Genomic DNA, 27,169 nt, shown 5'->3' with positions numbered 1-27,169 from the left:
GTTTTCCTTTTTAAGATCCATTTCTTACCGGCACCCAACGAGCGGCGGGCGGGAGTGGGCGTGGTCTCGTTGCGCAATCACCCACGCGCTTCAAGTCCGACCTGGAATCCTCTGGTGGTGGTCCGAAGAGTCGTGGTTTTTTGCGATTTCCGCCAAGAAAACCCTCCTAAACATCCTCCTCTCAACTGTATCCAAATCTATACAGTGTTTACAAAATATATCCAGGGCTGGAGACAATTTTTTTTTTGGACAAGCAATAGAGAAAAGCAAAAGAATTACAATTTTTTTAAACTTTTTTTTTTTCCATTTTTAGATAAAACTACAATAGAATGATCAAAAGACTTAACAGCGATCTTTTGCTTTTTTTTTTTTTTTTTTAAGACAAAAAACTTATGTACATCAACATTTACTGTACAGGTTTCTGTTTGGGGGAAAAAAAAGAAGAAGAAAAAAAAAAAAACGAAATCAGCATACACCAGAAGTGTGTGTAGCAAGCGTCGGTAAGTGTTCTGGGCTGTTTTAAAACATGTTAACCGGAAAAAAAAAAAAAAAAAGGAAAATGAAATGAACAGCTCATTTTCCATCTGCACTGTGTACATCTCTAAACACTGCGGGAGAAGACGAGTAAAAAAAAAACTGCCGCTTTAGTTCTTCTGCCTCCGTGACGTGAACCGCTGAAGGTCGTCGGGCGTTGTGACAGTGGGCGCTGACAACGTCTGGTCTGACCGAATCACCGGATCCGCTGGCGAACCTGTACTGACTGGAGATCTGAGGTGAGGTGTCCGCCCGGCGGCTTCACACGCGGGATCGACCGAACCTGGAAACGCGCCCGGGGTCCAGTGTTAAGTCCTCTACTCGGTGTTGGACTGAACCGCGAAGCCTCACCTCTGTGTGTTTGTGTGTCCAGTCTGTTTGGTGGTGTTTAAGCTATGTGGATCCTAGCCTTCTCTGTTTCTTTCAGCCTCTTGGCCTGTTCCTCCAGGGATGGGGAATGGGGTCTCTTGGATGCGGCTCCGTTCAGCGGGTCGGCTCCTCGGCTCACTAACGTGGGGATGGAGCTGCCGACGACCATATGTTCTACGGACAGAAACACGAACGGTAACAGAAGAACAGGATTCCCACTCGGCTCTAGCCTCTTGAGACCCAGCAATGCATTTTTGTCTTCTGTAGTGGCCACAAGAGTTTGACAGCTTTACTTAAAAAAATAAATAAATAAAACACTGTCCACTACAAAAGACATTCCACAAAAAAATGGAACATAAAAAAGCCAAAACCTTTACTTTCCTGGGTCTCAGGAGAAATCACAACATTTTCAGTGATGATCTAAGTCAGGGCTGTCAAACTCATTTTGGTTCAGGGGCCATATTCAGCCCAATTTGATCTCAAACAGGCCAGACCAGTAAAATAATGACTTAATAACCTATAAATAATGACAAATCCAAGTTTTTCTTTTTGTTTTAGTACAAAAAAGCCCCAATTAAATAATGAAAATATTTACGTTTTACAAAAAAAGAGGTGAATAACGTGAAAAAACAGAAATTTCATTTGAAAAATTAGTGCAATTTTAACAATATTATGCCTCGACTTATTATTTATGCATGTGCATTACACACAGTGTTCCATAAACATTTGGTAACAGGCAGAATATTGCTAAAATTTTGGAGTTTGGACTAAAATTTGAACAATTTCTACAATATTCCATCTCTTATTAACACAACTACAGATCACAGCGGATCCATAAATGTACAAAACATTTAGTAACAGGCAGAATATTGTTCAAATTGCATATTTGGGGTAGTTCATCTTTGTTTTTATTTATGTTTATTTGCATTTTATTGTGAAAGAATAGTTTTGTAAATGTTAATATTTTCACAGTGCAATGTGATTTTTTTCACTTTAATTTTTTCCATATAATTTTTCGCAAAGAAAATTTGTGGTTGTCATTATTTATGGGTTATTGTGTTGTTATTTTTACTGTAGATCACATTGGTCTGTATGTGGAACCTGAACCAAAAGGATTTGGACAACCTGGACTGTTCAGGTTCATTTTTGCACTTTCATTCTGCAGGGCCGGAATGGACCCTTTGGCGGGCTGGTTTTGGCCCCCGGGCCGCATGTTTGACACCTGTGATCTAAGGCTACATTCAGACTGCAGGCAAATGTGTCCCAAATCCGATTTTTTTGCCCATATGTGACCTGTATCCGATCTGTTAAGGACAGTTTGAACAGCACTAATCCAGTTTTTTCAAATCCGACCCAGGCCACTTTCATACGTGGTCCTAAATCTGATATGTATCAAATATTTTGCAATGCGACTTCAGTTTGAACGACCAGGTTATGTTTATCTGACCTTTACATCATTGAAATGCAGTAAACATCACGATTCTGCATCCCAGGTATGTTACTTCCGTAAACACAATGCATACCTGTATGGTCACGTATTACATCAGGACCTCTTTTGCGTATGCGGGTCACTTCAGGGTCGCATCCAGTTCATACTCAAAACTGATACAAGTCGCATTTAATGTGTAATATGAACGAGGACACAAAAAAAATCGGATTTCATCCAAAAATCTGAATTGTGTATTAAGACCTGCTGTCTGCACGTAGCCACAGAGACCATGGGTTTAACTTACACCATATGGACAAAAGTATTGGGACATGTTGAATTCAGGTGTTTCTTTCATAACAGGGGTCTGGGATACAAAACAATAAAGGCAAATGTCATAATATAGTTTTATATTGTGATAAATATCATTGCATTGGTTAGTTTTGTTTAGATTTTTATCTTTGTTTCCAAAATGCCTCAGAGATGGTTTTCACTTATTTCTCTCACTGATTTATTTTATTTTTATTCCAAGACTATCATTTTTAATGTTCTACCTCTAAATTCCAAAAAAATATTTTTCATGCTCTGATTGTAAATAATAACTTTCTATCAAAACTAACCATCTACTTTCTTCACATCTCACATAGGAAGAAAAATCTCCCATTAAACTTTAAGGAAATATTGATGTTTATATCTCAAATCAGCATAAAAAGGACATCCTACAGCTGCAGCCATGATGTGTCCCAATATTTTTGTCCATATGGTTAATTAACATCAATATTTTGTTAAAGTTTAATGGGAAAGTTTTCTTCCAAAGTGAGATGTGAAAAACAGTAGATGGTTATGTGTGGTAGAAAATTATTATTCATGAAAAATCTTTTAGAAATTTAGAGGTAAAACATTTAAAATCATAGTAATGGACAAAAAAAAAAAAATTAATGTTGAGATAAATTAAGTAAAAACCATCTTTGAGGCATTTTGGAAGCAAAGATAACAATTTAAATCAAACTAACCAATGCAATGATATTTATCACAATATAAAACCATATTATGACATTTGTTTATTGTTTTGGATCCCAGACGCCTGTTAGAAAAGAAACACCTGGATTCAACGTGTCCCAATACTTTTGTCCATTTACTTTATCTATGAAATTATCTCTTTAATGCACAGAAAGGAAGACTAACTGATAGTCAATAACAAACACTTCCTTCTGGAAAGTAATTTGTACTCTATGTTTGTTAAGTTTTACGTAAATAACAAGTGTAACAATTAAATTCAACATGGAAGGATTATGTCAACAACTGCTTCCCAGTGAAAAAATAATTAAAGAGCATGAGCATAAAGGACAAACAGTGCCATACAATGTTTCCTACTGACGAATTGTGGCTGAACCTTTCACACATGAATGTAAGATCTGAAGGACAGCTTCCTACGCCTCACCTCCCACTTCATCCTTTAGCCACGTTACTACTAATATTAAGTATCTGTTTGCCTTCATGTCTTTACACATGGGTTTTTTTGTGATTTATCTGCATGTCAGTATATTTTTCCAAACTATTGTATATGTCACGACAACTTTCACAAAGGAAATTATTATTATGTTGTCAAAAAGTGACCTTTTCACTATTTTTGGTACGACACACTGTTTTGATAGCAGTGATAGACCTGTTGATTTCCAGCTACAGTGAACAGTATAAACTAGAATAGAATAGAACATATTATCAAGACAATGAACTGAAGAACTAACTAACTTTGTATGAATTGGATCCTAATATCCAATCCAATCCATTTTTATTTATAAAGCGCAAATTTAAACAAACACAAAGGTTTCCAAGGTGCTGTACAGTAAAATAAATGCAATAAAACATAATAAAAAGGTGAAATACTAAGATAAAAATGCAATGAAAAATATTAAATACATAACTAGACTGACCACCCCAGATAAAATATTCATGCATGTAAAATCAAAATCCTAATTAATAATTAATATTATTGTGACTTTTTACACAGACCTGAACTCTACATTATTTCTGAAAATAATCTGGTGTGAATATACAGTCACGGAAAAAAATATTAAACCATCAAAAACAATGGTTATGCAATCAAGTACTAACTCCTGTGTGTATAATGTGACTAAAACACAAAAGAAAACATGAAATGCTTAAAAGCACTGTTTTTGTCAGTACAATGTCATAGATATTGATGTAAGAACTGAAGTGATTTTGGTTATTATCAAAAAAACATAGAAAATGGCTAAATATCAGCTCTGAAATTGAACTATTTTTGTTGTTATCATTGCATTTGTCCAAACAAATGTACCTTTAGTTGTACCAGGCATTAAAATGAACAAGAAACTGAAGTGGTCTAATAATTTTTTCCGTGAATGTATTTGGACTGTGACTGAACAAGTGCTGAAGCTACATCACTGTGTTTTGATACATACATTTGAAACCATGCTCCTAAAGCCAGAGCTCAATCTCAAACCTCAGTAGGAAAACATCTGAACCAAATATACAACCAGTTTAACTCCAATATCATTCTACTGAACCTGAAAAACAGTAGAGACAATGTTTTCATGCACTTAATTGATTCGTATATTAAAAGCTCACTCACTTGAGCCAATGACAGGAATGGACATCCCCTTTTCCTCGGTGGCAGGAGGAGCGTCAGTGGCGATGGAGCCCTCGAACACCGTGGGCTTTGGAGGTGTGATGCTACGTGACATCAGAGCAGACATTTAACACATTTGAGAAACAAACAAGATTACAATCACTTTCCGGCTGATGCAGAAAAACAGGTCGAGCCTCACTTGTGGCGGTTGAGAGCCAGCTTAATGGAATTTTTCACAACACGACAGCTGTTGCTGGCTGGGAGAGGCGAGGAGGCGTCTGGCAGCTCCATGCTGGGAAGTCTCTGCAGAAAAAAAGACATGCGTTATCATCGACCTGACCTCCAGTTTATAGTAACAGCTATTTATTGAGAAATAAAATGTACCAGAAACTGAAAACAATCACCAAGTTCTTACCTGTGTTCTTGAGGTATCGATGGTTGGAATGGGCTTAGCTTTTGATCCAGAAAGAGGAGTCTAATGTAGAAAGACAAAGTGTTAAAATACTGTTTTTGTGCGATGAGGATTTACCCAGGGTTTTTGCAGGTATCAGCAATTCTAATTTAATGCTTTTTAATGGCCTTTTTCATGCCACTTTAAACAAATTTAATGTGCATGTCCAACTGCACATACAGTTTTATATATATATATATATATATATATATATATAGTTTACCATCGACAGGCTTTAACCAGGTTCTGAATAGTTCCTCCTCCAATCACTTCGGCTGAAACTTTTCCCATTTTTCCAACATTTGCTAATATTTCGTCCGCTCTTTTGCCACAGCATGAGTACACTCACAGCATGTTGCATTCCAAGCATGTGGTGTTGTGACTTCATGCACCGGCCGTAAACAATAGCCAATTAACGGGTTCCACCTGTCAATCACCACACTATACTTCTGATCAAAATTATCAAATGTTTATATAATTAAAATAAATTGTGAACAATGCTTTTTTCCCCCCCATCAAGTGAATTTATTTTTTTAATGCTTCTGGACATCGAATTTAATGCTTTTTAATGCCATTTAAGGCCTTAATTTTCAGAAAATCTATTTAATGACTTTTAATACTTTTTAATGACCCGCAGAAACCCTGTTACACAAACATCGATCCTAAACAGCCGCAGTAAACATACAGCGTTAGGTCCATCTCCTTGTGTGTAGGCATCGGAGGATGGTGGATAAGGCTCTTTGAAAGTTCCATCATCACTAGATGCCACCTGTAACAACAACAACACAACTGTTACAAGTTGAAATCTAACACACAATGGACACAAAACCAATCACGAGCATGTATGTGTGTCGTCCCCTTTGATGAGGACGAGACCTGCCTCTGCGTCTTTGTGCCTCTTGGCCGGGTCCTCTTGTGTAGGTGAGTGTGGTCTCTTGGTGGGAGCTCCGTTGACTGAGTCCTCCAGGCCGTTGGGTTCCTCTTTGGGGCTGCTGGCGGCGTTGGGCTTCACATTCCCGCTCAGCGTGGTGCTGATGGAGCTACTGGCCGGAGGGGAGGGGGCCTTCACTTTGACTGGGGGCTCTGGACAGGGTGACGAGGGGACAGACACAGAAATCAGAGAGGGATTTGTGAGCAGGTCCTACATCAACTGAGTTTTGACTGAATGAAACCAATTCCAAACTAAAATGTGTTACGTGAATACAAGCAAACGCAGGTCTGTGCAAAGTCAAAGCTTCATATTGTTCGAAACATTTGTGTGAAGCTGCAATTTTCCTGATTTCACAGAGAATCAAAGACGAATTAATAGAAACTGATTTAACTTCTTTGATGCACAGATGTCAAACAAAACAAAAGGGTTGGAGAAAAATGAGTGAAATCCATAGAATGACCTGGATGAAGCAAGAGCTGAGCTACTTTTATGTATTTTTCCTCCAGTAGTGGCATAAAATATAAAAGGCTGACAACACAGGATGTTATTAATCCACCTAATAATGCTTTTTAACTGTTGTTTAAAATGAAGTTGAACTTTTCCTGAAAAAAGATTTGTTTTCTCATTTACACAGTTGTTTTTGCTAAATAAACTCACATATTTACATTTGGAAATGATAAGACCTTCCTGACAGATTAAAGACTTCACTTAACCTCCTGAGACCCAAGAAAGTGAAAATTTTTGCTTTTTTACATTAAACAATTGTCCTGATTGAAAACTGCATAATGCCACAGTTTTTCCAGATACATTTTTTAAAATAATTTTTATATATTTATTTGGAATGGACAGCATTTTTAAAATAAAAGTGTCAAATTTTGTCCCCTACAGAGAACAAAAATGCAGGGTCACAGGAGGTGACACATCAGTGATCTTACTGTTTTACTGTTATTCGATTCAACTTGAGTAACATGAGAAAAAACATAACTGGCTTTGTCTCAGGCCTGAACACGTCATAATAACAGCACAAATGTAACTCACTTGAACCGATGACCGGGATGGACATGCCCTGGTCTTTAGCAGCTGATGCAGCACTGGGTGTTGGCGGACTTTCCACAAAAAGCTGCTTGGGAGGGCTGACGCTGCAAAATACGAGGATAATTACACACTTTGAATCCGGTCTTTGTAAATATTAGTAAAATACGGAGGCAGACACAGTAGCAGGCAGACACATGCTATTCTATGAGCAGTTTAAAGAGCGAACGGCGACTCGTCCTACCCGTCATCTGTGTCTGATGTCGGCTTGGAAGGTTTGCTGGTCGGGGAGCTAATGGGGGTTCCTGAGTCTGTGTTTGTGGAACTGTCCAGGTGACTGCTGTCCAGAGAGATCCGCTTGGAGCTGCCTCCGTTACTGCTGCGGTTCAACTCTGCTATGCTCTGCAGAAAAGAGACGAAGGACGAAGGCAGGGACAATAAACCAAGATGCAAAATTAATCACAGAATTTTCCCAGATTTGACTTGTGCAGAAGTACAACTCACCCTCTTCTTCTTCTGCACCAGTTCGGGTGGAAGGTACTGATGCAGCTGTTTCTTTTTCACGTGTGTTGCTTCAATCTTCATCCCGTCCTTCAGCATGTTGATGTTGTTGGCTTGTCTGTACACTGCGGGTGAAACAGAACAGACTTTATTGTCATTGTGTATTCCGGGTTTCTGCAGGTATCAGCAAATCTAATTTAATGCTTTTTAATGCCACTTAAAACAAATTTAATGCCCATGTCCAACTGCAGATACAGTTTTATATATACATACGCTTTACCGTCGACGGGCTTTAACCAGGTTCTGAATAGTTCCTCCTCCAACCACTTCTGCTAAAACTTGAATTTGCCCATTTTTCCGACATTTGCTAATATTCCCTTCGCTCTTTCACTACAGCATGGACAAGCTCACAGCACGTTACATTCCAAGCATCTGGTGTTGTGACTTTGCGCACCAATATCCAATTAAAGGGTTCCAACTGTCAATCATCACACTATACTTCCAATCAAAATTATTAAATGTTTATATAACAAAAATAAGAAGTGTATTTAATTTTTTAATGCCTCTGAACATCAAATGTAATGCTCTTTAATGCTATTTAAGGCCTTAATTTTTGCAAAATCTATTTAATGACTTTTAAGGCTTTTTAATGACCCGCGAATAACCCTGGTATTACTCCATTCAGTGCAACAATATTAATAAAAAAAACAACCCACAAAACTAAAAAAAAAAAAAAAAAAAAAAAAAAAAAAAGATAAGGAAATAAAATATAAAATTTTCCAAAAAGTTAAATAATAATAGACATAAAATATGAATAGACAATATTTACAGCGTGTATATAAGTCTATGTAAAAGTAGTGCATTTATGTTTGGATAAATATTGAATAAATATTGCAAGAACAGAGGATTTTGCACGAACTGCAGTAGATTACTGCACGACTTATTGCAAATGGAGTCTTGTTAACGTCTGCTGACTGAAATGAGTGTAGAAAAGTAGACGACACTGAGAAGTGAGGAGGACATACCGGTGTCTGTGAAGGACTGGATGTCGTACGTCAGGTCGATGTTCACACTTTCTGCGTTCTCCACCTTCTTGAAGATAATCCCGATGAACCACATGGACACGAAGTCATTTCTGCGGTAAACAAAAATAATGTCATTTTCTACTGACCTCAGAGCAAAGTGGACGTGTGCTCAGTATTTTTGACATAAAACTCTCTCCTCTGTCTACAACACAAGGCCAACTAGAATTATTACGCAACAGCTTGTTTATGATAATTTCATCTCATTGTCAAATGGCTAGAAATTCCAAAGATGTGTACAGTTGGATAAAAACAAATATAACACTTTCACTATTTCCACACTGTTTGAGACTTGACTGGCGTTTATAGTGATTCATTTCTAATACTAATTTTGGTATACTACATTAGCTTCATCAATGGCGCCTGTCACTGTCAGTAGCTTCTTTTCTATATTTCAGAAATAGGCTCTGTATACTGTGATTACTTGTGTCACTAGTTTAAAAAGCATGAAAATAGGCCATCAGAAAAGGCTTTTAACCATTTAACTTGGTTAATTTATTTGATTTTATTGTTTTTTAATGCCTTGATTAATTTTTTATTGTGCTTTTAGTGTTCTGTACAGCACTTTGGTCCACTATGGGTTTTTTTTTTTTTTTTTTTTTCAAAGTATTTTTATTACACATTGAGTCATCCAGAAAAGCATAATACAGTCATCATCATTTTTTTAATACCCAAACCTATGAACAATCCCACCCCGTTGCACCATAAAAAAAGGATAATAAACAATAATAATAAATAAGACTACTCTGGGATAAGTGAGGGATTTACCTCTTTTATGACTCCACGATGGCTGATTGAAGGTGCTTTATAAATAAAGCTGGATTGGATTTAACCCCCTGAGACATTATTCCAGGTAAACGTGCTGCTGTGAATTTGTAAAAGTGTCATAAAAGCTGCTGTGAGTATGTGCTTGTGTTTGTTTTCTTCAGTCATTTTGCTTTACTGTGTGCTTTAGGGTCAAAAAAGGGTGGAATAACAGAAAAAGACACAGAGAGGAACTGAAGTTTGAATGAGTGAATAAATGATTTATTTATTTATTTATTTTTAAAATGTGACAGTTCACATTAATGAACATTTACACGTAAATACGAGAGATTATAACCATATGGCTAATTTCCATCTCAAGTCCCAGTCCAGTTTGACAGGTTTTTACGAAATTAGGCACTCAGAATGTGCATCAATAAGAGATTTAGGATGTATTTGAATTTTGGTCCAGGAGTTTTTGTGTTGGGGCTCTTTTTTTCTAAATCAGTCCAGCTGCTTTTTGGCACCAGTTGAACTCCAAAAGTTAGCAGTTATACCGTCAAAACTCGTTAAGAACACAGTAAAAAAATATAAAAGAAAGGAAAATCATGAAAACTCTGCAAACACCAGTAAAAACATAAACAAAAACAGTGTTAAAAAAAAAAAAAAAAAAAAAACCCCAGACTGTCTATTTTCATAGTGAGTCAGTGTCACTCACTACTCTGTGATTGACCCCCCCATTCCGCAGGCAGCGGGAGGTGCACTGAGCATGCTCACATGTCTATGAAAAGAACAAAGTATTCTATCAGCACGTTTTGAAGTTTTTCTTATTGAGCAAACGGTTGAATTTTTATGAATATTTAAAATAAATCATACATTCAGAACACTCACCACAGACAGGGGTTAAAGCAGGGGTGGGCAATCCTGGTCCTCGAGGGCCGGTATCCTGCATATTTTAGATGTTTCCCTCTTCCAGCACACCTAAAGGTCATTATCAGGCTTCTGCAGAGCTTGATGATAGGCTTATCATGTAAACCAGGTATGTTGGAAGAGGGAAACATCTAAAACATGCCTCGAGGACCAGGATTGCCCACCCCTGGGTTAAAGGGTTAATCAGCTGTATGTGTATTAATGCTATAGTAGGGCCATAAAACTTGCTAAAATAAAAAATAATAATGGCCATATATGACTCAAGAGCCAGTTATTTGTGTTGCATTTGGAGGTGTCATTTTTGTTTTGCTTTTAAATGACTGTATGTACATAACTCACAATATCAAAACCACTTCTGCCACCGATGACTGCATCCATCACGTGAATAGTTCCACTTACACAAACCAAAACTACACTAACAGATCTCCTTTTTTGATGAGTGGTGTACCATTGCAACTCAAGGTGAGGGTGTTAAAATGGATGAAAACTCACTCATTGCGGTTCTCTTTGTTCCCGGGGAAGGACTGGGGGTTCACATGAGCCAGAGTGATGTACTCATTCCTCTCCAGGTTTCCCACCAACACACGGATCTTCGACTCCACCAGACCGATCCTGTGGGAAAACGAGTCAGTGTTTATGTGACCTTTCCCTCCACAACCCTAGCCGTTTAGCAGAGCCAACAGGATTTGTCGCCAGAATAGGTTTTCTGGACTCGCAACACAGTCCAGATATTTGGAACTCACCATTCTAAGTGGTTTTCTTCTGTTGATGCACTGGCAGTTAGAACAATGTAATGCCTGCAACAAAAACAAAGAGCCAAGAATTCGATCAAAACACTACATTTTACAAAGCACCACCTTTATGACTTACATTTTCGACCCCCTTTCCAAGTCTTTTAGACCAATACAGGGGTTGTACACATTTCAAGGTCAAATTCAAGCACAATTTTTTCCAGCACAGCACCTGATTGCTGGAGTAAAATACATATCTACAGGAATACATATACTCATGATTATTTTTTTTCACTTTTTAATCACAATGATGTACATTGTATTATGCTATAAACACCTAAAATTATATTTGATAATATCAAAAAGTTTAGAGAACACAAAGTTTTCTCCCAAAAAAGGGAAGCCACTATGTGTTTTTCAGACACACTCACACTGAGGCAAAGATTAAGATAAAAATGTACCTGGAGTCGACCTGAGAACACTTGCTAATTTTCTTTTTTGACAAAGTTTTATTTTTCAAAAAAAAAAATCCCCTCACTGTAAGTAGCTTTGGCTTGGCATCTAACCTGGCAAAGCGAATATAAAAATAAATAAATAAAATCACAGTTACAATTGCAAGCACTTTTCAGACCTTGAAAACACAACATTGAAATTCAAGCATTTTCAAGGATTTCAAGCACCCGTATGAACCCTGCTAATAATTTTACATGACTTTCCATTTAATTGAACTTCTCAAACTTGTCCACCCTTGTTTGATTGTATGAGTCAATCTAAGACCAAGCTCTGGGAAAAAAAACCAAACCAAACCCAACCAAAACAAAACAATCAACCAAATCTATAGATCAGAATCTCATTGAAAACCAGGGGACATGATCAAGAAGATGAATCATCATGAATCACAAAACAAAACTAAGTTGCTTTATTTTAGTTCCAGTAGTGGAATAAATTGGCATTAGAACAGCAATGTGAAAGACAGTTTACTCTGAACCAGGAAAGTCTGATTTCACTTTGTGTAACAGACATATAGTAACCTAAAGTAACATTTTCAAATAGACCCTCATCCCCCTTGAATGGTTTTAAAACACTTCTCACCACATGTAGCCGTTTTCACTTCAACATTTTCAACTTCTTGTTTTTTTTGTCAAGAAATGTCTGTATTTTATTGTAAATGAAGGAAACCTCAATGATTGGAGGCTGAACTAAAGGTTTGAATGAATGAAAGCTGTTTAAGAATCAGGGTTTTTCTGTTTTTAAAGACAATATGACCTAAAACATTGGTGTCAAACATATGACTTGTGGGCCAAAACTAGCCCGCCAAAAGTTCCAGTCTGGCACGCAGGATGAATTTGTACAAAAAAAATGACACTGGCGAGATTAACAGACAAGTGTGTCAAACTCATTTTAGTTCCAAACTCCAAATTCAAACTATATTGCATCTGTTACTAAATGTTTTGTGCCTTTGTAGATCCACTCTGATCTGTATACAGTATAATGCACATGTAAAAATGATAAGTTGAAGCATTGTTAAAAACACACTTGTTTTTCTTAAGAAACTTCAGGTTATTTGCATTTTTGGGAAAGGATAGTTTGTGATTGTAAAAAGTTTTTGCACTTAAACCAAGAGAACAATTTGCAGTTATTATTTATGGGGTATTATGCAATTATTTTACTGGTCTGGCTCACTGGAGATCAAATTGGGCTAGATGTAGCAATATTGTGGCCCTATAACTCACTAAAATGACTTCAACACCACTGACATAGAATAAGGGAAAATATCAGTAAGTCCAGAATAAACAAAAAAAATAATAAGTTCATTTTACTCACACCTACAAAGAGTAAAACCAGTACTATAAATAATTTATTGCAGAGGTGAATATGCTCTTATTCTGTTTTTTTTTTTCTTTTCTTTACTAGTTTTGCTCATACAAAATACGAGGCATTTTACATACATAAACAAATCTAATCAAACATCCCCATATGGCATATATGAAAAAAATATGGATATCTGCTGTAGATATTGATTACAATTAGTCACAAATGAAACATGAATGACACTATAAAGGGACAAAAACAAACATACATGTAGATGACTACTTCTGAATTCTTATTGCATTAAAAGGTTAATAATGGGACTCCATCTCTTCATAAATAGCTCTCCCTGAATTCTAAGTACATAAGTAATTTGCTCCATCTGATAGATTTCCCTCACTTTCTCAATCTAAATGTTACATGTTTTCTTATTCTAATTTAACAAATAAATTAATCCTACTGTTCTTTGACTCTAACTTCAGCACATTCAGTCACTTCAGTGTACATCATTAACTTCTGTGACTCCAAAACTGGAGCTACAGCACCACCACCAGCGTTCAGCAGATAATTCAGTAGCAGCCGTTTGTGTAGGAGGGAACTTTCATAAACAAAATGACTCAGCCATACTGCGCTGACCACAGCGAGGATGACTCAAATTTACCCAAACCCCAAAAGTAAAAACAAGTTGGTATGGAAAATTACACGATTACAGGCCAAAAAACATCAGTCAAACAGCGTCAAACTTCTCATTTGCAAATCTCATCGTTGCCACTATATGACCTGACGGATTCACACTTACTTGTACTTTTGGAAAAAGTTGGGTGGCTCGAAGAGTTTGGACCATTCCGCTTTTCCCTGAAGAATCTCATCTGTGACGCTGAGACCTGTTTGTATCCCAACAAAACAAAAAGGTCATTAGAACTCAAGCAGAGTACAAAAACAGCATCCTACAGAGCTGTACTCTCCGTTACCGTATTTGAACTCCTCGCTCATGATGGTGCGTGTTGACGTGGAGACGTTGTATGTGGAGTTCTGCTGGGGATAGGCAGGCGTGATGATGGGCATCAGGTGGTATCTGTCTGATGGGTTCACCTAAAAACGCAAACACGGCACAGGGACTACGGTTGGTTTTGTTGCTGCATAAATCAAAGACTTCAGACTTCACACATGTGAACACTCCGCACAAAGTTAACTGACTTCACACCTTTGAAGTAAGAGGCGTCAGAAAACTATGTCTAACACGCAAACAATAACAGACAGGGTATATCCCAGTTCTGATGTGCTTCCTTCATTTGCATTTGTTCATTGTGTCTAAAGTGATGTCAGGAATGTGGACTAAAGGCAATATTAGCCCTTCTCACACCAACATCTACAGTGACTTAAAACTACTGATAACACCTATACAGCTGGGTGATGCATCTGTGGGCTCTCTGTGACCTTTAAGAGTGCTTTACAGAATACGTCATAACTTATTACTGTCAGTACTGAGTATTCTACAATGTACACTTTTACATCCATTTAATTGTAGGGAATTGTTTGTAAGCAGTTAACACTATTACAGGGTTCCCACTCTTTCCCTGAAATTATTTTCCAGAACATTTTCAGCTGCTACAGAAACAAGTCAAATGTCACACACTTATCCATTCCCCCTCATTCTTTGGAAGTGTTCTTTTCTACAGATGTAACTTGCTTTTACCCAGATTGTTTCCATGTTTATTACTCAGATATCTGATGTGCAGTCTGTGGCTATGGTATAGAAGAATGCCTTTAATGTCATTATACATATGTAAGACAAAATTAAAAGAGACAACTCTCTTGTGGTGGTGCGTAGTGCAAAACAGTTTAAAAGAAAAGTATATATATATATATATATATATATATATATATATATATATACACACAGTATAAAAACAAGCATGTCAACCAACCAAAAACTGTAGAGATAAATATATTGCACTTTGACCCTGGCTGAACACTGGGGATATATGTTAAATATATATCCTTATTCAAGTTATTGTCACTATAATGTGTTCTATAATTTATCTATGGAGAATAATTATGACAAATGTACCACAGAATAATGCAAACACACCAACAGATTACAGCGCAGCACTTCACTAGCATGAAAACTGGAGTTACAACTTTCAACTAGGCAATTCCCAACTCAACTTGCACTTTCTCTAAAAATACTTGGATATTTTCAATAAGACACTGAAAAACTATTTCCTTTGTTTCATCTCAGTTTAGCCACACAAGTTCACAAGGCAGGGGGAGAATAAATAATTTTCCAGGATAACTTAACTGTTTCCAGGACATTTGACCTTTTTTCTTATTTTACATATGTTTTCCATTACTGGAAAATTGGTCAATCATTTTCCAGGTTTTCCAGGATGCATGGGAACCCTGCATTAGTTTCTCCATTCCAAAAAACTCTACATAAGAAAATAAACTCTCGGTATATTAAAGATATTTTCAGGGAACAAGTAGAGGATTAAACACTTAAAGCTTCTCAGCAGCAATGGAAGCAAACTGAAGTTTAAAGTTGATGCAAATAATTCCTACAGGTATCCTGACTTTTTTTTTTTTATTACTTACAAACCCTATGCTTGTCAGAACAGGCAGTTACTACATCCTCTTTAGTGTTGGTGTACTATATAAATAATGTAAAGCACTTTGGTTGCCTTGAAAAGCACTATAGAAATCTAATCTGTTATTAAACCAAGTCCTATACGGCCAGAAAAAAAAAAAAGAAAAAGACAATTTTTAACCTTAAAAATATATGTTCTCCCTTCTAATTTAACACCTAAAATATAATAAAAAAAACAAACAAACCCTGAAACATTATAAACAATCTATGTCAATAATGCAAAGATTAAAATACAATAGTTACATATAGTCAAAATTATACAGCGATTAAATAGAAGAAAAATCAAAATTTAAAATGTGATATTTATTAAATTTTTATTGTTTTTTTATGTGGATACAAAGTTTATATAGTTTGTGATGACTGAACAGCTGTGTTAAAGTTTAGGCGGAAAAAAATCTAATAACTTTAATCTAATAAATTCCAATAATCAGATTTATATTTTCTTCTCAGTTGTTATTGGCTTTACTTGGACTGAATGGAAAATGACACCGACAGACGACTAGAATGTGTTTATTGCTGACAGAACACAACAAACATGAGAAGCATTTACAAACGATGAAATATAATAATACACTGATTAGTTTGGCAGAAGTTGTAAATCTCAGAGTAGAAATAAAACAAAAAAGTGGGAACTGTAGGGATGCTGCAAACTATAACTATCAAATTTAGCTGCGTATAATGACAAAACTAACATGCACAGCGCTACACATAAACGTAACTATTCACCACAGATGTCATACTCACTCTAGGATCCCACACAGGTAAATTCAGATTACTGTCCTCAGGCTGTTTCAATAGTACAGGATTCGGCCACTCCCTGCAGGAAAAGAAAACAAAAGGTAGGACATAAATGTAGCTTTTTAATTAAAAGGTTGACATTGTGAGCACGAAACTTTTCATGATGTTCTGTAAAGGTAAAAAAAAAAAAAGCCCCAATGCTGTAATGAATATGCTCCAGGACTGTGAAATACTGCCCCCGTGTGGAACAGGAGGTCTCTACAGATGAATATTCTCACCATTTAGAAAAAACAAGAAAGAATTTGTGGACCAGTGTAGCAGCCACAGCGTTGGGGTAGAGCTGGCAGGTCCTGGCCACAAGCATGGCCCACGACACTCCACCCAGAAAACCCAGCATGTTGGAATAGATCCCACGACCTGCAGTGACAAGAGCAACAAACAACATCTGAATCCGTGTCCAGGTACAACACTTTAGTGATTACTTGTCAACTATTAAATTAAATGACAACTACTTTGGCAATTGGTTGAGGTAATTTAACCCACAGAGACCCAAACCTCCACTGGTGTCCAAAACCATCTACTAATCTAAACTGTTTAATACCTGTTGATCCACTAATCCTATCAATACATGTAAATAATTGGTGTAAAATGCAGTTTGTCATCTTTTCATAGTTATCAGACACGACCCATTTGGACGTTCAGAGGCTCCGTAGGGAACATGGAAACACCATCATCTTCTACAACACCGATTCACCAGTAAAACCCATGGAGTTGGATCAATGACAGTGGATGGACACGCTGGGTTTATGTTCAGTTAATGATAGATATGCTGCAAAACTTGCTTTTTCTTCAATTTTTTTCTCCTTTGATATAATAACCTTTGAATTTACTTTGAGTTTTCGGAAAATCTCAATCAAATATAGGTAATTAAATCTAGGAAAATACATGATTTACAGTGAAAAATGGAAAATGTAGAGGATAACATTATAATAACTGGTGATAAATCACTTAAGAAAGGTTAAATAGAATGAAAAATTCATCTGGGAACTGCCACAAAAGTAGCCCTGGGTCTTTAGGGGTTAAAAAAAAGATTTAGTAGATTTCATCTTCTTAAATGGTAACGTGATTAAACAAGGCATTTAACGTCATCATGCTTGGGGTTTGGGAAACACCTTTTCACTATGTTCTAAGGTGATGAAAATCTAATCAGTGGATTAATCAACACTGAAAATCATTAGTTGCAGCTCTGGATTCATGGAGCCATAATATTTGGGTGTTATCCCACATCAAAACATTATTTAACTAAAAATACATTTCATTTTCATTTATTTTATACTATTACTTCATTTTCCCATAGTTTGAGGGTGATTTCGGTGAACATTTTGATTTATGGGTCCTGTTTCAATTAACCCTCATAATGTTAAATGAAAAAAAAGCATATATATTTACAGTCACATCATCTGTACCGTTGTTTCAAAAATAATGAATAAAAAATTACTCAAGCTGCACATTTATAATAAACAAAAACTGACAATACTGACACAAATGGAACAAGCTCAGGGGAAAGGTTTTTAGTTGCTTTTTTTTCTCAATATTCATTTAGCATACATTTACCTTATTCAAAGGGTAGGGAAACGCTGCATTATTCAAACATGTCTGTGGAGTTACTGTTTGTTTGATGGCCAATATTGAAGAGTATTTTCTGAGTTTTGGTTGATATTAAGTAACAGATAAACAGATGTACTGTATAAATGAGATCCACTTACGTTTCGCCCATAGTTTTATGGCTCTTAATGTCAATCTGAAGTTTTCTTTGTTTGGCACCAGATACAAAATTTCATCCGTTACTCGGCAGCCTGTAATAACACAAAACATTCAACTTCAGACATAGTACGTTCTTTACACACACAAGTGTTGCACAACTTCATGGCAGGAAAAGGTTTACATTTAAGATTAAAACAGTTCTTCAGATTTCTAATCACAGGCCAACCAGCAGCTACACACGTGACACTACAGTAAACTCCACTTTAATATACAGGGCTTGTGCATGTTTTTCACGGTCAAATTCAAGCAATTTTAAGGGTAATTTTCAAATTGTTTAGCCCCTTATCAAGATATCTACAGGAATACATATACTCATGATTATTTTTTTCACTTTTCATCACAGTGATGTACATTGCATTATGCTACAAACATCTAAAATTATGTTTTATAATTGCAAAAAATTTAGAAATTGAAGGAGAAGTGCGATCACCTCTCTGTAAGTAGCTTTGGCTGGACATCTAACCTGGCAGAGTTAGTCTTAAAAATAAATTAATTAATCACATCACAGAGTTAGAATTGCAAGCACTTTCAAGTACTTAACCTAAAACTCAAGCACTTTTGAGACCTTGAAAACACAACATTGAAATTCAAGCATTTTCAAGGATTTCAAGCACCCATACGAACTCTGAATATAAAAAGATGAACATTAATAGCAGGTCAGCACAACAAAATAAGGAAACTATAGCGGTATGTACTGTTCAGACACTTCAGTTATAGCAGTAAGAAACCTGTTGCATAGTGTGTTCAATAGCTTCTAAATTTAACATTTAAAGACCCAGGATTCAATGTCTTCAGGACCCGAATGCATGAAAATATGTAATGAATTACCATAATGTCTACATTTTTACTGAATCTTCCACCAACCACTAAATCTATATTAGATCACTTGGTGAGCTCCAAGTTTCCGAGAAGAGGACTGACCTGAAGCACTTTTATATAGCATTTATCTGAATTTAACCACTCTATGAAGTATTTGTTTAGCAGATCTTATGCAGAAATTAGGTGACAAAACTGATTTTTTTTTTTGTTTCATAAAATCATGATTGGATCTATATTGTACTTTAATCATGTGACTAAAAACAGGAGCAATAAACTGACAATGATATGTACCAGAAAGAAACTACCACAGTAGAAATAAAAAAAAATGTGTGACAAAATGTAATTGATTTTAAAAAAGGCAAATAACAATGAAAGCTAAATAAATACTAAACAAACATGCAGGCTCTCTATCTGGTTTATAAAAAGGATAAACTATATTTAGATAATAGTGTGCCATGAGTCAAATGCAGAGTTGAGTGTTTAACAGGTGGTTTGTTTTACATCATCACTTTTATACTGGTGTAAAGTGATATCAACTGATGGAACATGACTGAAAAACTGTTCACGTAATATAGGACGGACATGATAAGTTATTTCTGTCGAACAGGGGTCGAAAAAAATTTACTGTCTGATGAGTCATTTCTGGCCACAAAAAAAAACTCCCAGTCTTAAGCAACAAAAAACATATTTAAGCCCTGTAAATAAAGGCAACACATGACAAGTAATTCACATTTTCATTAGGAAAATAGTTTAAGTTTGCCCGTACGGTAGTGTACTTGTGGGCTATGTCAAGATTATAAGGCTAATGAAGCTAAGGGTTCATATTGAAACTGTCACCTTTCTTGACGTGAAATTGAATTTTTATTGAATCATTATAGATATACACACATTAATATTGTGTCTATTCATATTTTTTGTCTATGTTTATTTTATTCTGCTTTACTTCTAGTCTTATTTTGCTTTTTGTGAAATTTATATTCTATTTTCTTTATTACTTTTTGCAATTTTATATTTACTCGAGTCTTCTTTTTTCTTCTCTCTCTATATATTTTTTATTCAAATTGTTGTGCTGACTGCAGTAGCATTCCTAATTTCATTACACACAATGACAATAAAAGGCTATTTTAGTCTGAATTTGTTCAAAAATTTTCTACAGCCACAAGGTTGCCCACTCTAGAGAATAATCAGACAGATTAGTAAAAGCTAAACTCCTGGGACTATGTACAATGAAGATTACATTACATACACAATTACATTACATGATAATGTTATCATTTGGACTTTTGCTGTATGTTCTACTGTATTTGCCTGCGTGCCTTGACAAAGTGGTTAAATTTAGGATAAAGCTCATTGATACATTTTATCATGATACATTCTTCAGCTATCTTGTCCAATTCTTTTTAACAGAAGTCATGCGGTGTACCATTAAGACTGCGGATACACCGGATGTCCAAGTTCCTCAGGATGGAGTCCCCCCTTAGGTCCAGGTTGTCTGGAATGGACTGTAAGGCCAATCTGGCAAAAAGCAGGTCAATCTGAAAAATATACACAGAATCTGTCAAAAATGGGCATCTCTGTAGTCCTGCATTTTCCTGTAAAGAGGTACAGGTACAACCAAAAAAAGCAGGTAAGTCAGTGGATCGAAGAATCAAACTACAGGGCAGGAAATAAAGGTCATTGTTTCCTCAGTTACAGCTGAGAGGATTAATGTCAGAATCAAATGGCATGAGGAGTACACCATAGACGGCTGTGTGACATCTCCAAGTTCAGCTAAAAACCTGATGAACTACAAAAGCACTCAGAGAGCGCAGACCTCCGCCAAGGCAGATCAGTCGTCCCCCCCACCCCATCACCACCAAATTTTAATCATTTGTTCCTTGTGCCAGTATCAACATTTCCTGAAATTTTCATCCAAATCCGTCTGTAACTTTTTGAGTTATTTTGCACACAGACAGTCAAACAGACAGACAAACCAACGCCGGCAAAAACATAACCTCCTTGGCGGAGGTAATAAACTCATGGAAATAACTCACCTCTATTCCATCAAATTTGAATTTTATCACAGGTACAAAAGCGTCTTCGACAGCCTTTTAAAAAGAGACAAAAAAGAGACAATGTCACTGACAAATCTGGGACGAGGCTCAGTCACATGATTATCTGATGTCATAAAGTGAAATGAACACCGAAGGAACAAATGGGTGAAAACAAAGAGATCCGTATTAAAAAAAAAAAAAAAAGCTTTGAAGGTTGAGAACTTTCCTTTATTCTCAGGCTCTTTAGATGAAGCATTTCAAGTCATTTGTGGGATGAACATACAAGTTGGGATATAAACTTTCAGGTATATTTCCCTTCATGCGCCACCAAACATAAGACGACTTCTATGCAATGTTTTGATTTAGTGTCTTATTTCTTTCATACCTTTACTTGGCTACAGTAAACTTAAAGTCATGTTGGTACAATTAGCCGATACTGTTGGCAATCTGATGATTTTACATGGTGATCCATCTACCGGATGCCTAAAACCTTCTTTCAATGATTCATCGAAATACTTTACTTTGACCAAGTCCTGTTTTTGTACTTCAAAGAGCATTTAATAATGTGGATCCACACTAAATGCACTGTACAACAATAGAAAAACGACTTTGTGTCTCTTTCCTCTCGGATGGGATGCACAGGAAACAACGCAACCCAAATAGCAGCAGTTTGATGAACAAAGATCTGCCTCAAAAACCAAAACATGTGTCCCTGTGTGAGGTGTTTGAGAAATCTAACCACAGAAGTAAATTCAGGTAAGAGTTGAATGAATCTACAGTCACAGAAAAAACTATTAGACCACCCTTGTTTTCTTTAGTTTCTTGTTCATTTTAATGCCTGGTACAACGAAAGGTGCATTTGTTTGGACAAATATAATGATAACAACAAAAACAGCTCATAAGAGTTTAATTTAAGAGCTGATATCTATCCATTTTCAATGTTTTCTTGATAATAACCAAAGTCACTTCAGTTCTTACATCAATATCTATGGCATTATACTGCCAAAAACAGTGCTTTAAGGATTCCATGTTTTTTTTTTCCTGTTTTAGTCACATGATATACACAGGAGTTAGTACTTGATTGCAAAACCATTATTTTTGATGATTTCTGATGGTCTAATATTTTTTTCTGCAACTGTACTTATTGTTTAAGGTAATGTGAGTTTTAAAATACAAATCAGCGTTACAACAGACCGCAACAAACACTTTCCATTCCCATCATTCCCTTCACTTACGCCGAGTCTCTGAGGACTGAAGATGAATATCTGACTTAAAGTTCAAATGTGAGATTTGCATCTGCATGTGTTCTCACGTGGAGTTTGTGTTCGTCTGTTTTGCAGTGGGAGCCTGTTGTTTGTCAAGTTCAGCCAAGTCCATCTGTCTGCATATGAGAAGTGCATGCTGGGATGCCATGTTCAAATGTCCTTCTGAAGAATAGCTGAATTGTAACTCAAGGCCTTCTTCCATTCGTAAACATCTAAACGCGGTGGTTCCTCGTGGAATGTGGTCACTAAAGCCCATAAAGTCACTCCGATGCTCCATGTCGTAATGACAGATGTTGGTGAAACACTGCACAGACTCACCCTCAGGTCTTTGATCTCTTCGTGTTGTTTCAGTTTCTCAAAGAACGACTGGAAAAAGTCACTTCTCTCTACATGGCGTGGAGCCACACATAAGGCATCAATATCAGCTCCTGGAACAAAACAGTCACTTTGATCAGTGTAATCTGGGTTGCACAGTAGGTTAAACGGTTCATGACAACAATACTATGACGCTGATAAGTGTACTGAACAAAGCTAGCCAAGGTTAATAAAATAGCTGTGGAATGAAGACAACTGACTGTATGATGAAAACATTACGTAGATTGTGGAGTGTACCAGACTCGAGATAGTCTCTAGCAGATTTCTCCATGAAAATTACAAAGAAGTGGAGCTGAAGTATATGGATAACATGTCGGTCCAACTGAAAAATCCAGTCTAGATAACCTTAATACATAATAACAGTATAAACCAAATCAACACTAAAAGATGTACATATTCTTGATCAAAGCTTTGATCAAAGTAGACTAAAAATCCACCTGAATATGTTCAACCTTTAATGTGACCTATGATCTGTTTGAAGAATACAGGAGCTTATTCATTGGTGCAAGATAAATATCTGTTCGAAACATTATTAGAAAACAGCAATAAAACCCTGATATAAAGCTGGTTGTAGAACAAACCTCACACTGGATGGATACCGTGAGTCACGTTCAACATATGAGGACAACTGTGATTGAATTTACTGGATAGTAAATTAATCTAACTGCAGTTGATTATTGACCTGTATTTAATAGGTGTGATTCTTAAAAACACGCACAGCTGTTTGGTCCAATATGTTTTGTCATGAAACTGTAGAGAAAGATTTTAACAAACAAAATGCACACAGGTCTGAATCCTTCATTTTTAGTCCTCACCTTTTGAGGGCTGATTATATTCTAAAGGAGGATCTGACAAGGTTTCTTTAATATAAAAAATAAACACTTCCTTTCATTCTCAGGGGTCAGAAATGTCTTTTTAGAATATCGTGCCTCATGCCCAATATGAAACAAATTAGATTTATCATAATATTCTTTATACATGTATAGTTTCAAGCTTGCTTTCTTCTTTTTGTAAACAGACCACATCCACACAAAGGCCTTCTGTCCATAACAAGCCAGTGTTGACAGTTTTTCACACCTCAAAACTGGGCTTTTCAAAACCACTCCACATAGCTGTTAGGTTCATACTACAATGCCGGCCTCATGTTTGACTGCTTGACAGGGAAAGCGTTCCAAAAACAATGACACATGCTGCTCAAAACAGTTAACAGCTGTGTGTGTGTGTGTGTGTGTGTGAGTGTGTGTGTGAGTGTATGTGTTAGTAACAATACTAAGGCTGCCTCATGTTGCCTCTATTGCTACAATCACTGGTCCAGAATAGCAAATCATAAAACACAGATTTAGTCATCAATCATTTATGAAGGACTGTTTACTTAAATACATACCTTTTGTGTGTACTCCAAGTCTGTATGAACCAAATGTAAATATCTTGCCACCAACACAACTTATTGCTGACGGTGGAAGATTCTGTAAATGCAGCATACAAAATAAAGTCAGACTTTTTCTGAAATTTTAAAGACACAATAAAAGGTAGTTATTCCTTCATGATTTAGTTTAGTTTATTTCAGACACAAACATAATACAAAACATATGGAAGAGAAAAAAGTAATAATAACAAAAACAATACAAAAACAAAAAAATCAAATAATAGAAAAAAGATGAATGACTTGTCACTGCTTTTAAGGTGTCCAATAACACAACAGGACCTACCTTTACTTCACTGATCTCTGCAATCCATTCTTTCACAAAATTATTTAACTTTCCAAGAACTGCAAGTCTGAAAGAAGATAGATCGAAGTTTTAGCATATGCTACATTCAGAATCAAGACCTCTTAAATGCACACGCAGATATAATTAAGATAATATTGTTTCGAAAAGTATGTCGCTCCTCACCTATGGTTCAATTCTTCCTCATCTTCAAACACCCCAAAGGGTTTCATAGCATCACAAAGCTTATTGGTGTACTGATGGTCTATTTCTCGTGGGGGTGCAAGGCTAATGGCAGAGGTGATGCCATAGTGTTTCTGAGGCTGCTGCCCACTAGGCATGGTACTGCAAAGGAACACAACACAGGATATAAATGTGAAATGACACCTACTAGTTCACTAGACTCTAGTAAACACTCTTCAAATACTAAAAAACAAGCCAAGAGGTTTGGATCAGTTGATTAAATCTATGTGAAAAATATAACACCAAAAAAGTCACAAACAATCCAAAAGATACCACTCATTTGTTAACTAGTAAACAATTCACAATACTATTCATGGTGAAAGTGAAAAGAATGTCAGCTTTGGTCTGAATACAATGCCCATTACCCAGACACCTGTGGACATTTATGACCAGCTGACACCAAATTTACTCATGTTTGGGTCTGCACAAACATTAAAACTATGCCAAATATTCTTAACAGGTGAGCTGGTGAAGGTCTCTCAAATGCAACAATCTAATCAAGGCTTCTTACAGCAACAAAATTAAAGGTTTTCCCCAACACTTAAGAGACTGCTTGGGTGGTGTGATGTCTATTTGTTAGTTATGTCTACAAAACATACTTTTCTGCATAATTATGGATGAAAATTAGAATGAAATATTTAGAAAACAGTCCAAAAACGTGAAAAAATAATAATCTCATTAAAGAAGCCAACATGCAAGTCTAAGGTCATATCTACACTTTAAAACCAGTCTGTTTTGGCTAATATTCTTAAGCATAATATTCAGTGTGGTAGGGCAATCTGGGCAGATATTTGCTTCTTCAGCTAACAGTAGATGTTGTGCAAAATGTGCAGCACCAAAGTCTTTTAATGGTAGGAAACAAACTTAAATTTGCAAGGAAATAACGTTTTTGTTGTAAACCAATGTGGATTTTATATGTAGCTACAAGTAAAAGAGGAGATGCAATGGTAAAATAAACATTGTTTTAGTTCTTAATAGCAAAACAAATAGATTTGTATACATGAATATATTGCTCGACAATGACAAGGCACTGCTAAAAGTACTAAGGTCATATCTACACTTTAAAATCAGTCTGTTGTGGCTAATATTTTAAGCATAATATTCAGTGTGGTAGGGCAATCTGGGCAGATATTTGCTTCTTCTGCTAACAGTAGATGTTGTGCAAAATGTGCAGCACCACAGTCCTTTAATGGTAGGAAACAAACTTAAATTTGCAAGGAAATAACGTTTTGTTGTAAACCAATGTGGATTTTATATGTGGCTACAAGTAAAAGAGGACATGCAATAGTAAAATAAACATCGTTCTTGCTCTCTATAGCAAAACAAATTGATTTGTATATATGGATATTGCTCGACAAAGACAAGGCGCTGCTAAAAGTACTAATATTGTGCTCCTACTTCTACTGTGAGTAGATCAAAACACAGATCAACCACAGTCACCATATACAACCTGTTAGGATTCCCTGAAACCTGTTCATCTCCATAATATTACCGCGAAGCCATGTGTAAACACTACATGCACACAACAAAGTACCTTATGTAAACTACTCGGTTGCCACACGTTTAACAACTCCGTAACGTGTGTAATTCTCAGCATGACATACCAGTAAGGTTAAATAAATATACCGAAACGTGTCTGAAGTGTGCGTTAGCCGAGTGGCTACAAACAGGCTGAAGCGGTAACAGATGTAAGCTAAATTAGCCTGTTAGCAACCGTTAGCCGCTACGGAAGAATCTGTTTAACAAACGAACCGCTGTCAAGTCATACCTGTTTAAAAGCTGATATTTTCTCAAACACGGATATAGAGTGAAAGCAGTTGGGATTGTCGGGTTAGAAAGCCGACCACATGCGCACGCTTGGCTCAAAAAAACCGGAGCTGCAGGCCTTGTTTGGTTGTTGTGACAGTTAGCTACCGTTAGCATTTAGCCTATTCTTCAGGACTCTGTGGAGAAGCGGGCGATAAGGTTGACAAACGGCGAGGGTGGCGAATGCACGACTTACCTCGACATTTCTTTCATGACACTTGAAAAAGCCCGCGCTGTTTTATCCGCTGTAAACCCGTAAAAAAAAACTAAAGAAAGTCAGAAGTGGAAATGATAACAGCCTCGACCTGATTACAACAATGGTCACTTTCCAGAGCAGTTCAAACCTTCCCCCTGAACCGGAATCACTTCACACTAAACACGTCGGCTCCGAACCCCTACGCAAATGAAAGCTACATATCGGACTCCTGTAAGGGGGGGAACACACGGGTATAATGGATGCTAGCCGCTCAACACGCGTTAAGTTTGCAATATGGAGTTTTCTTTATTATTTCAGGACTATAAATCGATCGACGTCTGCGTGTTCCCACCGGCAGGAGGCTCC

General features: G+C 36.5%; 1 protein-coding gene across 3 annotated transcripts; it reads right to left on the bottom strand.

Annotated features, from left to right (window-relative positions):
- Positions 1 to 136: 136 nt before the first annotated feature.
- Positions 137 to 27,169, bottom strand: papolg (poly(A) polymerase gamma). Of its 3 annotated transcripts, none has more exons than XM_030155743.1 (24): positions 26,804 to 27,169; positions 24,745 to 24,903; positions 24,562 to 24,628; positions 24,237 to 24,318; positions 22,796 to 22,905; positions 21,213 to 21,266; positions 20,603 to 20,714; positions 18,303 to 18,392; positions 16,815 to 16,953; positions 16,543 to 16,615; positions 14,123 to 14,243; positions 13,951 to 14,035; positions 11,355 to 11,408; positions 11,104 to 11,223; positions 8,881 to 8,990; positions 7,859 to 7,980; positions 7,599 to 7,756; positions 7,361 to 7,461; positions 6,272 to 6,474; positions 6,077 to 6,160; positions 5,356 to 5,415; positions 5,140 to 5,243; positions 4,944 to 5,044; positions 137 to 1,164 (listed from the first exon to the last, which is right to left on the bottom strand). In XM_030155743.1, the coding sequence occupies exons 1-24, from the start codon at positions 26,818 to 26,820 to the stop codon at positions 923 to 925; spliced, it is 2,568 nt and encodes an 855-aa protein (XP_030011603.1). In that variant the 5' UTR covers positions 26,821 to 27,169; the 3' UTR covers positions 137 to 922. The 3 variants fall into 3 exon arrangements, with proteins under 3 accessions (XP_030011603.1, XP_030011605.1, XP_030011604.1); XM_030155745.1 differs by having other exon boundaries at positions 137 to 1,077; XM_030155744.1 differs by having other exon boundaries at positions 7,388 to 7,461.

Source organism: Sphaeramia orbicularis, chromosome 15, assembly GCF_902148855.1.
Source record: "Sphaeramia orbicularis chromosome 15, fSphaOr1.1, whole genome shotgun sequence".
Classification (NCBI taxonomy): Eukaryota; Metazoa; Chordata; class Actinopteri; order Kurtiformes; family Apogonidae; genus Sphaeramia; species Sphaeramia orbicularis.
Note: the sequence above shows the minus strand (reverse complement) of the source record. Positions and strands in the feature narration are given on the sequence as shown.